The 17,289-nt window shown below is 49.3% G+C and overlaps 1 protein-coding gene and 1 pseudogene across 1 annotated transcript in view; one reads left to right on the top strand and one right to left on the bottom strand.

Moving 5' to 3' along the window:
- AGRN (agrin) overlaps positions 1–17,289 on the top strand; it is a 269,059-nt gene that overhangs the window by 169,374 nt on the left and 82,396 nt on the right. Inside the window, exons 4-6 of the mRNA XM_066637393.1 lie at positions 7,584–7,799; positions 14,145–14,369; positions 15,777–16,001. Coding sequence (XP_066493490.1) covers positions 7,584–7,799; positions 14,145–14,369; positions 15,777–16,001 — 666 coding nt within the window. The remainder of the gene's footprint in view (positions 1–7,583; positions 7,800–14,144; positions 14,370–15,776; positions 16,002–17,289) is intronic.
- Positions 296–412, bottom strand: LOC136660985 (5S ribosomal RNA; annotated as a pseudogene).

Genomic DNA, 17,289 nt, shown 5'->3' on the forward strand with positions numbered 1-17,289 from the left:
CCTGACCCTGCTTAGCTTCCGAGATCATGGTATAAGCCTGCAGCACCCGGTATTCCCAGGCGGTCTCCCATCCGAGTACTAACCAGGCCTGACCCTGCTTAGCTTCCGAGATCATGGTATAAGCCTACAGCACCCGGTATTCCCAGGCGGTCTCCCATCCGAGTACTAACCAGGCCTGACCCTGCTTAGCTTCCGAGATCATGGTATAAGCCTACAGCACCCGGTATTCCCAGGCGGTCTCCCATCCGAGTACTAACCAGGCCTGACTCTGCTTAGCTTCCGAGATCATGGCATAAGCCTACAGCACCCGGTATTCCCAGGCGGTCTCCTATCCGAGTACTAACCAGGCCTGAGCCTGCTTAGCTTCCGAGATCAGATGAGATCCAGCATGTGCAGGGTAATAGTTGCTGACTCCGCCTTTGAGTCCCCAAGCTCTGCCCCTGAGCCTCGGGAGACAGGACACTTTTTGCTGGACCATCCATACCCCTCGCTAGTACACTTGCGTTGTGCACTATCACGTTTTGAAAAGAGCCAGAACATCTCCATCTGAAGGAGGATAACAGGTCTACACCAGCAAGGTCTGCATTTGGAATTCATGGTGAAAGATGCAGGTGATCAAATGTGTCCATCTCTGCAGAGAGGGACAAATCATCACAGCTCAGAGCCGCTTGCTCAAGGCCACCCGGGGGGCCAGTGAGGATTTGGTACCCTGTCCGAGATCTGAGGCCATCGTTCTGGACGGGCATGGTCTCTTTTGAGGCTGAATGCAAATAGCACACTTTGGTGTTTCTCTTCTCAGCTAGGCTCCACCTGGCATCACTCCCCCCTCCCTCTCCAAAATTAAAAAAGGAAACAGCCACCACCTCTGCTTCATTTGCAATGTAGATGGGAAACTGGTCTGTTCTGATCGCTCTGATTAGCGTGCCTGATAAAGAGAGCTGTGAATCTCTTATTAGGTATTCAACTCCCCCCCTCCACCTTCACTCCCATTCCCTACACCCCTACACCTGAGCAAGTAGTTTTCAGGCTTGCAGCATTAAAAGTTTATATGCTAATAGAAGTGCATATTTTCAATTGAACGTACAACGCTCGTTCCTGCTGAGTCAGACCATCGGTCCATCCATCTTAGTACTGTCAACACCAGACTGGTGGCATCTCTCCAGCCAAGGGCCTCCTGGAGATTCTGCTAGGGATTGAACTGTGAGCGCTTTGGGGGACAGGAAGCCGTTGATTGACTTATGGTACTGGGCAAACCACTTTTGTAAACACTCCTGTTGAAAAGCAGTATAGAAATATTCTTCATATCTATACTTGGAGATGCTGCCAGGAATTGAAACAGGGCTTTTTTTCACATGCAAAGTGGCTGTACTGAACTACGGGCCCAGAAAGTAAATAATACAGGTGTGCCTCGCTTAACAACGTTTTGCTTAATGATGGACCAATAATACAGGTGTGCCTCGCTTAACAACCTTTTGCTTAATGATGGACCGCATATATGACATTGGTCAAAGCGCAAACAAAGAGGCTCTTAATGAGGCAGTCTGGTCTCTCATAGCCAGCAGCAGAGTTTCTGTTTACACAACAAAGAGACTCTTAATGCATTGAAGAGGCAATCTGCCCCCAGTAGCCTGAGCAGCCAGCTAGTGTCTGGCAGGGAGGGTCTGTTTACACCACAAAGGCTCTAAATTGGGCTGAATGTTCACTTAACAACCTAATCGCATAACAAACAGGATTGGAGAATGTATCCCTGTCATTAAGTAAAGCACACCTTTGTTGTAACAGAATGTCCTGGGTGCGAGGCGCACATGTCCCCTCTTCCTCATGTAAGCACATTGCAGACTACTGGGCTGATAAAGGCTCTGCCACTAATTCCTGGAGGTGAATAGCAGGGGAAGAATGAGAGAGGGGGAAATAGTTGGGAAAGGAGGACAGGAATAAGGTTTACGGTTCTTGCAATATGACAGCCAGTGCAAACTGCAATCTGTGCCTGTGGCCTTCTGGTTCCATTGGCCAACAGAGCCACCTGGGAACTAAAAAGCAGAACATGAGCACAGCAGTCCTTGTTTCCAGCCTTAAGTGGTAAGCTGGATCTAAATATGAACTTTCCTTTATGCTGTTGTGTCAGGCGGCCATTGATTTATCTTGTCTTTATAAGCACATCACAAGTGCCTCGCCAAGGGTCCATTTAAGCGAGCATCCTTGTATCTCGCAGAAGCTAGCTAGGCTACCAGAGGAAAGATGCAAGCAGGGGAACTGCAGGGGAACTACCCAGGCAGCCAATTAAGTGGAGCCCTCCTGGTTTCAGAGCAAATCTAGACCAGCCTACTCTTTCCCCCCTAGCATTCGGTGTTATGGGGAAGGGCTGCAGCTCAGTGCATGCAGATTAAAGCCCCAGCCGTATCCCTAAATAGGACTAGGGAAGACCCCTGTGCGAAAGAGTGGAGAGCTGCTGCCAGTCTGTGATGGCAGTACTGGCTTAGGGGTTCAAGGGCCTAACTCCACCGGAAACAGGTTTCTGTGTACTATTGGCCAACCAGGCATTATGTGTTCTTATTCTTTGTCACCTTTCTAGCACCTGAGGTTGCCCCACAGACCTTCTTCAAGCCCACCTTCGGAATCATCAGGGCTAGAAACTTAAAAAAAAAAAATTAAAAGGAATGCTGAGATTCTCATGCATTGAAGTTTTACCCTTGGAACTCCTTGCCACCTGTGGAACTCCTTGCCACAGGATGTGGTGCTGGCATCTAGCCTAGACACCTTTAAAAGGGGATTGGACAAGTTTCTGGAGGAAAAAATCCATTATGGGGTACAAGCCATGATGTGTATGCACAACCTCCTGATTTTAGGAATGGATTAAGTCAGAATGCCAGATGTAGGGGAGGGCACCAGGATGAGGTCTCTTGTTATCTGGTGTGCTCCCTGGGGGCATTTGGTGGGCCGCTGTGAGATACAGGAAGCTGGACTAGATGGGCCTATGGCCTGATCCAGTGGGGCTGTTCTTATGTTCTTATGTACCCACCATAGTTATGCCCAGAAAAGCCCAAGGCAAGAATGCTATTTATACAAGTGAACGTACAAGCCTGTTCGGAATGAGAAAAGAATCTATAGGTGGCCACACGGAAAAGCAGCCGTTCAACAACTTTGCTTGGAGTGTTGCCAGGTGCTGGATGAGAGGCCTTTTCCACAAATAAGAATTGATTTGTGACATCTTTCTCCTCTTTGCCTTGCAAGTCTTTGTTTCGAGAAAAAAGCAGGCTTTAGAAAACAGACTTTCAGTGAGTGAGACTTGCTAACGTTGCATTCTGAGAACTGTGGTTGCCAGTGCACGTCCCCGCTGATGCATTAAAAAAAAGTTGGAATAGAAACATTCGCCCTTTAGAAAAACAATCCAAAAGCCAGAATTAGGAAATAGCATGATTAGGACAAACTAAAATATCACAGAAATGTGAAAAGCCTCCAGGTACCACAGAACTCTTCGTCGTTTTAACATCCAGCCTAATCCGGAGCAAAACCTTGCTCACTACTTTGTGACCCTTTAGTTCAGGGGTGTCAAACTCGTTTCGTACAGTGGGCCAAATCGCTTTCATGATGCCAGCGGGTGATGCCTCTGGGATGACCTGCTGATAGACAAGAACAAATCTATATCTCTATTACTACACGTTAGGAATTCTAACTGAAACTTCAAGCTGACCGGTGCAGCTGTCAAATGCCTGGTGAAAGGTAACCGATGGAATGTTCCCATTTTGCAGGTGTGGAACACTGAGGCCCAGGGAGATGTAATTAGCAACAGGCCTGCCCAGGGCAGATACGTTTTTGACTCACAGTTTTACTTGCTGCTGAAGTTCTCATTCCCTACTGTAACTAATAATTGCATACACTTCCCCTGTTTACTCCTGCATCCACCCCATTCCCTCCTTCTGCTGTCTCTCTTACGATCTAGATGTTTTTCAAACTGTGGGTCAGGACCCACTAGGTGGGTTTCAGGTGGGTCCCCATTCATTTGAATATTTTATTTTTAATATATTAGACTTAATACTACCATGGGATGTGACTGCATTTGGGGAAATGTTTCAGATCTGCGCTTTCAACAGGCTATGTATATGTTTTTAACAAAGATAGTAAATGGGAGTCCTGGGTAAGTGTGGGTAGGATTGCAACCTAGAATTTTTAAATTTTTTCCTGCTTGATGATGTCACTTCCGGTCATAACATCACTTCTGGTGGGTCCTGACAGATCCTCATTCTAAAAAGTGGGTCCCAGGGCTAAATGTGTGCGAACCACTGGTCTAGATTGTAAGCCGTTCAGGGCAGAGACCTATCCTGTTGCACTGAAATACTCACATGTGCTTCTTCTGTTTATCCCTATCTCTATTTCCCTCCCCTTCCTCTTTCGTCTCCTTCATGTTAATTGTAATTAACATGTTATCCTCTTTTACAAGGAGATTGTAATCCTCTTGGGGCAGGGGATTCTGCTTTCCTTTTCATTGCACTCCTTACATTGCTAACATATTAGGTGTTGAAAACCTGGCCAATCCCTATTGCAATCCAGCCAGAGGCTGACAGGTAGATCCAAAAGGCCTTTCTCTTGGCTCTTGCCCTCCATTAAAACATTGGAGATTTCACTCCCCCAAATTCTAGTAACCCACCCTGCAAATTCTGACATTCATACCAAGTTATTCTGTCAGCTGGCCCAGAGCCACTGCCCACTCTCTGACACAGTGGCTCTATGTATGTGTTCCTGTTTGGTTGGGAAAAACTCCCTGTGAAAAGAAGATTTGTGATTAATGCTGATTTTATGATTTTTATTGACTAGAGTGGCTGGACTTTGGGGGAATGCTAATTGAGTTCACAGACTGTTGAATGTTGTCTTGGCACATCTGCTTGTGTCTCTCCTGTTAGCTGCCTTCAGCATGCAGAAAAAAAAAAATTCTTAAATAGGCAAGAGAATGAATGCCAAGGAAACGGTTCACCCTCTGAAGGACTATGCACGTTCTAGTGTTTCTCTGGGCCAGACTGGGAGTTAGGAGATGCGTGGAATGCAGTCCCCATCAGTCAGCATTCATTGGGCAGCACAGAGAGATGGGGATGTGGGGAAGGGTCTACCCAGCTTGGTGCTTTCTCCTGCAACTGGTAATGTCTCTCCAGCATCACAGATAATTCTCCAACTTTTCATTCCATTTATTAAAAATACTTACATCCTGCCTTCCCTCCCATAAAAGTGGGATGCCCAAGATGACCAGCATCAAAGATTAAAATACAATTCAATAAAAAAAGTCATAATAGCTAAAAAAATTGCTTTCTGCCTGAGAGCCTTCAAAGTGAAGATGTTGAATACTGGAGTCTTCTTTTGGAGCAGGGGTCTCTAAACGTTTTGGCCAAAGGGCCGCATCAAATATCTGGCACGGTGTCGAGGGCCGGGGGAAAAAAAAAATTTAAATGAATACATTAGAGATGGAACTTAGATGAATGAATAAATGAATGGGCTCAAATGTCCAGGCCAAGAAATAAAGCACACACTTAAATGAACCCCCATTAACCCATCCCACAAGCACAACTCTGGTTGTGTTTGGTTAATTGGACCAGAGGTTCTCAGGGGATCAGAGGCTCGCCGTGGGCTGCATCTGGCCCCCAGGCAGGGGTTTGGAGTCCCCTGTTTTGGAGGATAGATGGGTGCAGCATAGCACCCTGAGTTTTGCACCCACTTCCAGCCCATTGCATTCTGAAAGTGAGTTTAAACTGGGATAGTGGTTTTTGGTGTCACCACCCAACGCCAGGAAAAATCAGACAGAAGGAGGCTGCGTTGGGGGGGAACCTCCCTCCCAGAGTGCCGTAAATCCCTGTGGTTAAAATTCATGCAGTAGCAGATACTGGCAGGCTGGGAAGACTCAAGACAGGGTGACCCAACTGCTTGCAAGATGAATTGAGAAGGAGACAGGTGAACGGCAGCAAAGAGTTTTATTTTATTTAAAAGAGGGAAGAGCAACGAGATGACAAACTGGAAGAGCTGCCTGGCAATGAAGCAGTCGTGGGCACTCCCTCGTTGGAGGTTTTCAAGCAGAGTTTGGATGGCCACCTGTTAGGGATGCTGAAGCAGTTGAGCAGGGGTTTGGGTTACATTGGAAGCAGGCTGCTTTAAAGACTTGTCTTCTCCCGTATGAAATGGAAAAGGTGCAAAAGAGAGCGACTAAGATGATTTCGGGGCTGGGGCACCTTCCTTATGAGGAAAGGCTACGGCGTTTGGGCCTCTTCAGCCTAGAAAAGAGACACCTGAGGGGGGACATGATTGAGACATACAAAATTATGCAGGGAATGGACAGAGTGGATAGGGAGATGCTCTTTACACTCTCACATAATAACAGAACCAGGGGACATCCACTCAAATTGAGTGTTGGGCAGGTTAGGACAGACAAAAGAAAATATTTCTTTACTCAGCGTGTGGTCGGTCTGTGGAACTCCTTGCCACAGGATGTGGTGCTGGCATCTAGCCTAGACGCCTTTAAAAGGGGATTGGACAAGTTTCTGGAGGAAAAATCCATTATGGGGTACAAGCCATGATGTGTATGTGCAACCTCCTGATTTTAGGAATGGGTTAAGTCAGAATGCCAGATGTAGGGGAGGGCACCAGGATGAGGTCTCTTGTTATCTGGTGTGCTCCCTGGGGCATTTGGTGGGCCGCTGTGAGATACAGGAAGCTGGACTAGATGGGCCTATGGCCTGATCCAGTGGGGCTGTTCTTATGTTCTTATGAAGCTACCTGGGTCTGAGCTCAACTTCACATGTGGCTTGTTCTCCTCGACAGCTGGTGGTGGCACAGACAGAGCCTTCTCGGTGTTGGCAGAGCAGCTTTCAAACGCCCTCCCTGCAGCGATCTCACAAGCCTGCTTTTAAACGGGCTTTTAACAGAATATTTTTATAATGCATTGACTTTTAACATCAATCTTAAAAACGATATATGATTGTATTTTAAGGTGTATTGCTAATCTCTGTGAGAGAGGTGGGCTAGAGGTTTAGAACTGGGGTCTCCAAACTTTTTGGCCAGAGAGCCACATCAAATATCTGGCGTGGTGTGAAGAAAAAAAAATTAAATATAAAATTTAAATAAATAAATTAGATGAGTGAATAAATGAATGAATGGACTCATTCATTCAACCTCTCTGGCCTTCAGAAGACCCTCCAGACACAATCAGAGCACAGTTCTGGTCATGTTCAGTTGAGTGGGCCAGAGGGTTGCAGGGGATAAGAGGCTGGCTGTGGGCCAGAAAGAGGGGTTTAGAGACCCCTGGTTTATAAAATGAGGAGAGAGAAAAAACTCGTGCAAGCCACATTCGGTTAACAAATCAAGATGTAAAACCGGGAGTAACACAATTCCTTGAGTGCAAATGAAACTGTGGTTTGTACTATTCTCAAGTCCCAGTTTCTCTGGCTGTGGGCTTGCTGTCCATGATACTTTCAAGAGTTCCTCTGTTGTCACAAGGACTAGAAACTTTGCTTTTTAAAAACGTGAGACCTTTGTAGTTTTTCCATTTGAGCACCAGCAGCCCCCTTTCTTTTTCCTTAACTCCCTTATTTTCTTTCTACCCTCAGTGTGCCGTGGGATGCTGTGTGGCTTTGGGGCTGTGTGTGAGAGAAGCCCCACAGACTCCTCCCAGGGTGTGTGTGTGTGCAAGAAGACCACGTGCCCATTGGTGGTGGCCCCTGTCTGTGGCTCCGACTATTCCACCTACAGCAACGAGTGTGAACTGGAGAAAGCTCAGTGCAACCAACAGCGGAGGATCAAAGTCGTCGGCAAAGGGGCATGTGGTGAGTGCTAGTGGCTGGCTCCTTCTCCACCCCATCTTTTCTTATCGACATTTCTCCCATTCTTCTGCATGGAGCTCTGCAGAGGAGACAAGAAGGCCCGATCAGTAATCTCTGTGATGGACAAGTGAATTGGAGTCATAACATTTGATGTGAATGGCTTTCTTGGTACACAGGACAAGTCTGTTGATTGGGGAGAATGAAGGAATTCAGCACAGCTAGGAGCTTTATGGCAGGCAACAGTATGAGATTTGCTGTTTAAGTTCTCCTGATTCTGAAGGGCCCGGAGCTTTTGGGTCCCTGGTGTTTGTAATTCAGCTTCAGCTGTCTGAAGTTCCCCACTCCAACCAGCAGAGGGAGTAAGGAGTGCCTGACTTCTGGCCCTTGGTTTCGAGTCCCACCACACCTTTTTCCTCCAGCGTTGTACTTACTCGCTGCTGCAGCCCAATTCCCAAGCCCATTTTCTCAGAAGTAAACCCCACTATCTTCAGCAAGGGTTCCTTCCAGTCTTGAACCCTTGGCCCATCCTTTCTGACTTGGTTCCAAGTTTTGCCGAGTTGCCATCAGGTGACTCCCAATGAGCTAGAATGCCCATCTCTAGCACTTAAATGCATGCGCTAGCCAACATCCATTGCTGCTTCCTCTCCAGGTGCCCGCTACTGGTGGGCACCCCTAAGAGCCGCTCCCTGTTCCCCTCTTCTGCTCCTTGCTCCCCTTCCCTTCTGCCACCTCCAGTCTATTGGCTGCACCAGGCACTTGCTTCCAGTGGATCGCCGGCTCAACCAGATGTAAAAACAGAAACAGAGGCGAGACGATGCCATTAGTGGAATATGATGCCCATTCAGTTCATTCCCCTGTCTCCCTGGAGAGGGGGTAGCAAGCATAGAACATCATCATGTTGGCATCCTTTAGTCTCGGAAGACTCTGGTATCGCGCTCTGAATGGTGGTTCTGGAACAGTGTCCTCTCCAGTGCGCGAAGCCTGGGTAAAGTAGATACGGAGGACAGACTGTTACCCATGCAGCAAATCCCCCCTCTCCATGTCGCTGGAATGGTCCAATGGAAAGGCAGAGGCCAATACGGTTGGTTCCAGCGGCGTCGCAGGAGTTGCCAGAATGGGACTGTGTTCAGCCATGAACTGCCTCAGGGACTCCGGCTCCGGATTTTGCCTCGAGGTTGACTCCTGAAGCCTTTTCCTTAACTGGATGTAGCCACAAGGCAGTGGAGGTTTGGGATCAGAGTTTTCCTTCTCTCAGATGAGCTGCCTTCCCAGGCTGACGAGTCCCATCTACCCGGTGGCTGTTTAGTCGCCTCTTACGACAAGTACAGCCAAACTGAGTACAGCATAGAACAGGGGTCGGCAACCTGTGGCTCTAGAGCCGCACATGGCTCTTTCAGCTGTCTGCTGCGGCTCCTCCAGGTGAAAGTGGCAAAGAGTGTGACAGGAGGCACCTGTGTTGGGAGGGCGGGCTGCTTCCCTCCGCCCCTTGAGCTCACTGCCCTCCTTTCCCTTCACCCCACCTGCCCCGCATTGGTTTCCCTTTTCAATTTTGCCCGCTCTGCAGGCTTAAGCTCCCTGTTTTTCCCTTCCCCAACTCTCCAGCAGGCTCAGCCAATCAGCATCCAGCAGACTCCTGGTTTTTTCTGTTGGAATGGCTCAGGGCCCTTCACTGGCTGACCACCAGCCAATCCTGAGCCACCTCAGCCATTGCAAGCCCTTGCAACTGGACTTTCCCTGAGCAGGTCCCCACTCAGTGCAAGGAGAGGCTTTTCCTCCACAGCAGAGGAGACATCCTGTGTGTCTACTTAGTAGTAAGCCCCATTACAGTGGATGAAGCTTGCTCCCAGGAAAGGGTGCCTGGGATTGCAGCCGTGGAGCCTGCTCATATGCGTGTCTACTCAGTAGTAAGCCCCATTACAGTGGATGAAGCTTACTCCCAGGAAAGGGTGCCTGGGATGGCAGCCTTGGCACCTGCTCCTATGCATGTCTACTCAGTTGTAAGCCCCATTACAGAGGATGAAGCTTACTCCCAGGAAAGGGCGCCTGGGATGGCAGCCTTGAAGCCTGCTCAAGGCCAAGCGCAAGGACGGGTGAGTGGGAGCCCGCGCAGGTCTGTTCCAGAGTAAGCCCTGATGTAGTCCCTGGGCTACTCCCAGGAAGGTGTGGAGGGCTGTATCCTCAGCCTCCTCCTGTGCAGGTCTACTCACAAGTAAGCCCCGCTGTAGTCAGTGGGGCTTCCTCCCAGGAAGGTGTGGAGGGCTGCAGGCTCAGCCCCCTCCTATGCAGGTCTACTCACAAGTAGTCAGTGAGGCTTCCTCCCAGGAAAGTGTGGAGAGGACTGCAGCCTGAGAGCTCCAACCAACTTGTCTGCTCAGAAGTCCCATTGTAGCCAATGGGGCTTACTCCCAGGATAGTGTGGAGAGGGTTGCATCCTGAGTGAGGGAGGGCAGGCAGGCAGAGCAGAAGCTGGCCTGTGGCTGCCCCCCCTTCTTCTCTTCCCCACCTCTGGAGTCTGTGTCCTTTTTTCCTTCCTGCAGGGTGCCTCTGGAAGGTGGGGGGAGTTCTTTAGCATCCATGTAAGATAAGCAGATGTCAACTGCCATATGTATTGGAATCCTGGAAGATCTGGTGAGGAGGTGGATGTGGTGTCAGCAGTGGCCCCTTTAAGGGTAAGGCCTGGGCATCCAGCAGAGTGTGCTGCACAGCTGCAGCCACTTGAAGGCAAAAGGGCCCTCAGGGATATAAGGAGCACCTGAGGAAGGGGGTGTGGGTTGTAGAAGGAGTGTAGGTTGGAGGTAGGAGACGAGACTGACTGACTTTGATACTCTGATTTGACTGACTTACTTTGGAATCTGATCTTGGACTGTGACTTGGCTTATTGACTTTGGACTCTGCCCTGGATACTCTGACTGACTTTGTGACTAATGGACTGCTGGAGACACTGGAGTTTAGTGTGTGGCTGCTGTGCCCAAGACCTGCTGAGGACCCAGGGTCTGCTGTAGTGGTGGGAGGCTGCTGGCAGGAGAGAGGACCTCTGCAGGTTGAACAGGCGAGCTACCCTGGAGGTGGGGTCCAGCAGGACTGCAGGGCAGAACCAGGGTCATTTGTTGGGGGAAAGAAGGGGAGCTAATTTGCTTAAAGTGGACCTAATTCTCCAGGCAGAGAATGGCCTTGGAATCAGGCAAAACACCATAGAGGACCAGGCGTCTGAAAACACAGGACAAGAACGTATGACAAAACTAACTAAAAGCTACAAGAGGGGGCTACATTATAAAAATGGGACCTATAAGAGCATAAAGGTGAAAAAAAAACTATATATGCAGTATTATCTTCATTTTAGACGTCAAAAGGGTTTTGTGGCTCCTGAGGTTTTTTTTTCCCTCCGGAAAATGGGTCCAAATGGCTCTTTGAGTGTTTAAGGTTGCCGACCCCTGGCATCGAACAACAGCACAACATTCACATGGAAGATGTGAACAACCACTGGGGAAAGCACCCAAAGCGGGCCCCAGGTGGGAACCAGTGTTTAAGACTGAGAGGCAACCAGGTCAGAAAGCACTCCTTAGAGCTTGGCTCAGTGTCTGGAGGCTGAGCTGGGGAAGAGGAGGAGGAAAACTGAAGTGGCGGCACTCTACTCTTTCCATCTGGGCCCTGGACCAGGAGTCCTGCACTCTTGACTGAGTTGTGCCCTCTTCCTACCCTTTTCCCAGTGGCATCACTAGGGTTTGTGTCACCCGGTGAAGGAGGCCAGGTGCCATGATGGACCTGCTCCCATGCAGTGGGTGAGGCAATTCCCCTGGCAGTGGGTGTGGTGATGCACTATCCCCCCCACCCCACTGGTTTTTTGGCTATAACTTTTGATAAAACTGAGATATTTCAGCGCTATTTGTTTCATTGCATTCTCCGTGAAATTGCGCATTGATTGATATATAACATGATGGTATAATTCCAAAATACCAAGATTTTAAAAATTTTGGTGAGTAGTGGTGACAGCCCCCTCCCCCAAGTGCATCAGCTGGTGCGGCCCACAACCCCGGCACCCCCTAGCAACACCACTTCTGTTTCCTGCTAGCAAACATCTGAAGTTGCCTTCTACCTGACCACCGCCACCAATTCTGCCTTACATTCACAACCCCTCGTGCGAGGAAGCCTGGTCTCTCCGTTCCCCAGGGCAGGTTACTTGGTGAGGAGTCCTTGCAAGTGAGGCTAATGAAGCTTGCCTGGTAGTATAACACGCGCCAGCTGCAGGCCAGGAACTGTGCGAATGAAACCCTCGGCCCGCCTGCCTCTGAGTAAATTAACTTGACCTTTTTTTTTGCTGCCGTTCCCCGATGAGGAGCCCCCGTTCGCGATAAATCTGCGCTTCTCGCCTCCTACTGGGGGCTCTTGGCGGAAGCAGGGGAGGCGGGTGAGACGAGCCGGAGAGAGTGATTTATTTAAAATAATAATCGGGGATTGGCGGGGTGGGGGCAGGTGACAAATGAAACAGAGGAGGGAAAAAATAAATACGCGGGAGCCAAGGTCTATAAATAACACATTGGCCCATCCTGGCCGAATGGAGAATAGCTTCTTGATGTCTCTAATTACATTTTGCTCACGGTGCATCAAGAGCTTTCTGTCGCCGGTGCGGTTGGGCTCTGCAGCTTAATTCGTGTGTGTTTTGCTTGCTGAGCTTGGGCATGGCAAAGTCTATCCATGCTGCTGTCACTTATGGATGGCGCGCGCGCGCGCGTGTGTGTGTGTGTGTGTGTGTGTTTTTAAGTGGCTGGGTTTTCTCACCGTACGGCCGGAAATGGTTGCACCCAATGAGGCAGAATTAAAGAGCTCTGGAAAAGTGGTCACTGCCTTGGCCCAAGACAGGTCAGTGGTCCAACTAGGTCAGTATTGCCAGTACTGACATCTCTCTAGGGCTCTTGAGATGCCATGGGTGAAATCTGGGACCTTCTGCACATGAGCGTGTGCTCTGCCACTATTGATAACACATGGCAGCATCTCAGAGAGAGAAAAATTAGAAACTTCTCTCTCTATTCTGTGTGTTTTTTTTTTGTGTGAACCTCACAGCATAATCCTAACTTGCGCTGGAACAGGCAGGCCGTCAGGCTTGCTCTGTATCCAGTGCATGTTTCAGGCTCTCTGAGGCTTGGCCTGAGGCAAGGGGAGATTTTTCCCCTTACTCCTGGAAGAATCGCAGCAGCCCCAATGGGTCTACTCGGATCTGTGCCGCTGAAATCAGTGTGCAAATCCAAGCAGTCCAGGACTGCCCCAGGTCACCCGGGCACAGGGGCCACTTCCCAGGAACACTCACCACCTGCCCTCCCTCCACACCAAAACACCTCCCTTCCACCCTCCCTACACCCCCCCGATCCCTGCACTGGCTGAGCTCGGCCAATGCATACTTACCAGACCCCAGGTCTCACACATGCGCCAGCCTATCTAACCCGAGAATCGCACAAAAGTACTTTTATTTATTTATTTATTTATTCATTCATTCACATTTTTATACCGCCCTTCCTCCAAAGTGCTCAGAGCGGTTTACACAGCTGCTCCTCCCCTCCTTCTTGTCCTCACAACAACCCTGTGAGGTAGGTGAGGCGGAGAGAAAGTGACTGGCCCAAGGTCACCCAGGAAGCTTTGTGGCTGAGGGGGGATTTGAACCTGGATCATCCAGGTCGAAGTCCACCTCCCAAACCACTACACCAGGGGTGCTCACACTTTTTTGGCTCGAGAGCTACTTTGAAACCCAGCAAGGCCCGGAGATCTACCAGGGGGGAAGGAAGCGTCTGACAGACACCCCCTTTAATGTATGGAGCCCCTGCTGGAGTCTAGTCAGTTTCGTCAGTTTTGTTGCTGCATGCCTGAAGAGCAGCTAAAGTGTCAGTTTCAGTGTCAGTTTAGTGTCAGCTAAATATGTCAGTTTCGTCTAGTCACTAGACGAAACTGACATATTAACAGTTTGGAGAGACAGGGCTCTGCAATCTACTCATTTTGCCTCGCGGTCTACCGGTAGATCGCGATCCACCTATTGAGCACCCCTGCACTACACCATCCTGGCTACACCATCCTGGCTTTTATGGCACTTTTGCGACACTAGGGGCTTACACCAGCTTGAAGGGGTGCTTCCTCACTCATGTCTCCCCTTAGCATCCTTTTTTCTAAAGTACAAAACTCCAAGCGTTGTAGCCTTTCCTTGTAAAGGTTTGACGGGCATCTCCCAGGCCTCATCAGTGATGTGGAATCGAAGCCGCGCAGCAGTGCGGTAAGCCAAGGATACAACCAGCACTGTTGTTGCACACACCACTGTTGCACATGTGCAATCAGTCCTCCTTTCTCTCTCTCTCCTCTTCTCTCCAGGTTCGAAGGACCCCTGCGCGGAGGTGACGTGCAGTTTCGGCAGCACCTGTGCCCGCTCCACAGACGGGCAGTCAGCCAAGTGTATCTGCCCTATCTCGTGTGGCAGTGTGCCGGAGAACACCGTGTGCGGCAGCGACGGCAAAGATTATCGTAGCGAGTGCCACCTCAACAGGCACGCCTGCGACAAGCAAGAGAACGTCTTCAAGAAGTTTGACGGTCCCTGTGGTGAGTGGTCTGGTGGGAATGGCTGCTGTTTCCATCTCTCCAGAGTAGAAATCAAACAGGGCATCCACCAAAGATCAGCAGAGCAGGGTTAGAGCCCCCCACCCTTTGGGCTTTGGTGTTATCCCATGGCTACTTTTGGGAAAAGTAACAGGGAGCGCTTTAAAGTTCTCCAGGGCATTGTTGCCTCCTTCTCTTTCTTCCTATGCCTGGGGCAAAATGGCCTCTTGTCCAAGGATCCACCGGTATCTGTTGCCATTTCTGTGCCTGCTCATCTTTGTGAGGGGTTGGTGAGGTTAAGGAATTATCCCCCCTCCTGCACCCATTCACACATGTGTGATTGTTCAGTCTCCATGGTGATGTGCTAATCTTTTGTCCCTCTTCCCCCCCCCCTTGGGGAGGGGTCAGTTAGGAATGTAGGTATTTCAGAGGGCTAGGATAAAAAAAGAACAATGCATTCTCTTTCTTTTATTTATTTATTTTTAAAAAGAAGAATATGTTTGTGTTTCTGCTGCTAATGAAGGGGAAGTGAGCTGAATCTCTCCAGGTGTTATCAGCTGGGCACTGGAGTTGCCTCACCGGAGAGACAGAAAAGGGGATTAGCCAATAAGTGCCCCTGGTGTCTTTAGCATTCTGATAAGAGTGCCCAAGCGGTGAATGGAAGGTGATCCGGATAAACCCGGATTAGATGGGTGGAAGGCTGCAGCCTGCTGTTTTCCACCTGTGCTGTAGCCATCACCATTGCAGCTCAGTGTGTAGGTGACCTTTTGTGCCTGCTTGCAACACAATTCATTTCCCTACCACCTAGAAAGCATCGGTTGTCTGTTTATCGAGAGTATGTACGCCCAAGCCAGGGGCCCTTGACTCCCCATTGCTTTTTACCCTAGGATAAGTGAGTGTGTAAACACCAGCAGGGGCAGGTCTCCAATCAAACGAGGTGGATATCTCTAGAAGTTGCGAAAGACCAAAGAAGAAACCAAGGGCTGCCTCTGAAAGCTTTGTGGTGTAGCATAGCATTGACTGAGTGAGCTACGGGTTGGGAAGTCACCAGTTTGAGTCCTGTCTTTGCCGTGAAGTTGCTAGTGGCCTTAATCCATCTATGCGCCCTTGGCCTTGGCCCTCCTTGAGGGCAGTATGTTATTCACATAACACAATTTTATTCCTCCTGATGCGGCAAGTAGTTGCAAAGCAACTTACAAGCAATTAATAGACATCTCATCCCTCGGCTGGTGGTCGCCATTTTTATTTTAGTTTGGAATGTTTCAAAACGACGTTCTGGGAAAAATGGCAGCCCTCATTGGCGGGCCTTGTTTTTTGGGGCAGCCTCCATTTCCATCCCTTCCATAAGAAATCCTTCAGAATGTCACGACCACTTCCGACTGTCCCGCTGACCCCACTTTCTTATTTCAGACCCTTGCAAAAGCACCCACAATGACATGAACCGAGTTTGCCGGGTCAACCCTCGCAGCCGACGTGCAGAGCTTCTGCCCCGCCCCGAAAACTGCCCCCTGAAGCGGGATGCGGTGTGTGGTGACGATGGTGTGACCTATGAGAACGAGTGCGTCATGGCAAGATCGGGTGCCATCCGGGGAATTGAGATCCAGAAGGTGCGTTCAGGACAGTGCCAGCTGAAAGGTAAGTGAGGTCAAGTGTCTCTGTTGTGATGGGTAGGAATAAGAGGAGTGTGAGCGTGTGTCGTTATGGGAGAGGGAGGAGAACAAAAATGAGTCTTGTGACGCCCCCCCCCTCCCATTAAAGTTTTATTGTGGTGAGAAATTTTGTGAAGTATTTTCATAAATAAAGGTTTCTGCTCGGAAACTGACACAAGGGGGTCAACAGAAGGAGGGAATGGGGATGGAGGCAGGGGCAGCCTCTGTGGCTGTTTGACTGCAAGCTTAGAATGCTTACTCAGAAGTAAGCTCCACTGAGTTCCATAGGACTTACTCCTAGGTAAGTGTATATAGGTTGCAGATTTAGACTCAACTTAACCAGAGCTCCCGGTTCATCAGCCACGTGGTCACATTGTTCTTCATTGGTTGATAAATACAGACATCAGTACAAGGATGTACAAGGAGTACAGAGAGGAAAAGTGAGAGCAAAGGGATCTCAGATCACAGAATGCCAGAGATACAGCCTGACAAAGCTATGTAAAGCTGAGTCGTGCATACGATAGGAAGTGTGACCATTCCCAGGGTTGGTTATCAACCCAGCCCAGTCTCGGTCTTAAGGACAGCCCAGTCTCCTAGCTTTCTTACATTAATTCCACCTGTAATTGGAAAGAAAGCCCTGGTCTTGATCAAGCCCTAAATGAAAAGAATCCAAATTGGTTGACTGTCTTTTCCCACGTGAACCTGCCTGTGATAGAGATCTGTCTCAGAAGCCATTCTTTGGGAATCTCTTCTTGTGGGGCAAGGAGGTGACCCAGGAGATGGACTTCTCTGCTGTGGCCTCCTTGTTCTGGAACGCTGTCCTGGGGGAGCCTTGCCGAGAGCCAAGTCTTGTTATTGCACCACTTGGTGAAGATCTTTATGGTTCTCCCACGCCTTTTTTTTTTTTCCAGCTTTTATATTGTTTTTCTGGCTTTTGTTCTCTAGAGACTGCTAGGTTTGGTTTCCTGCTGTTCTCTTGTATTTTCATGCTAGTTTAAGCTGAGATTTTTAGACTCTGTTGGGCCGAACTAGATGTGACTTTTTTGGGTCTTTTAACACTCCCACCCTGCTTTTACTTCTTTTAACCCCAAAGCAGCTGTAAGAGTCGCCAGTCAATTTCAGGGCAGCAACCTACGGGGTGGGGTGGGGGAGGTTGGGTAAGCGTAACTCCCCTTCCCATTTTTCCACTGAATATCTCCCCTCCAAGTTGCAATTTGTGTACTGCAAGGGTGGTGGCCTACTCGAAAGGTTCATTCTCAGAGGCTTATCCTCCC

Source organism: Tiliqua scincoides, chromosome 9, assembly GCF_035046505.1.
Source record: "Tiliqua scincoides isolate rTilSci1 chromosome 9, rTilSci1.hap2, whole genome shotgun sequence".
Lineage (NCBI taxonomy): Eukaryota > Metazoa > Chordata > Lepidosauria > Squamata > Scincidae > Tiliqua > Tiliqua scincoides.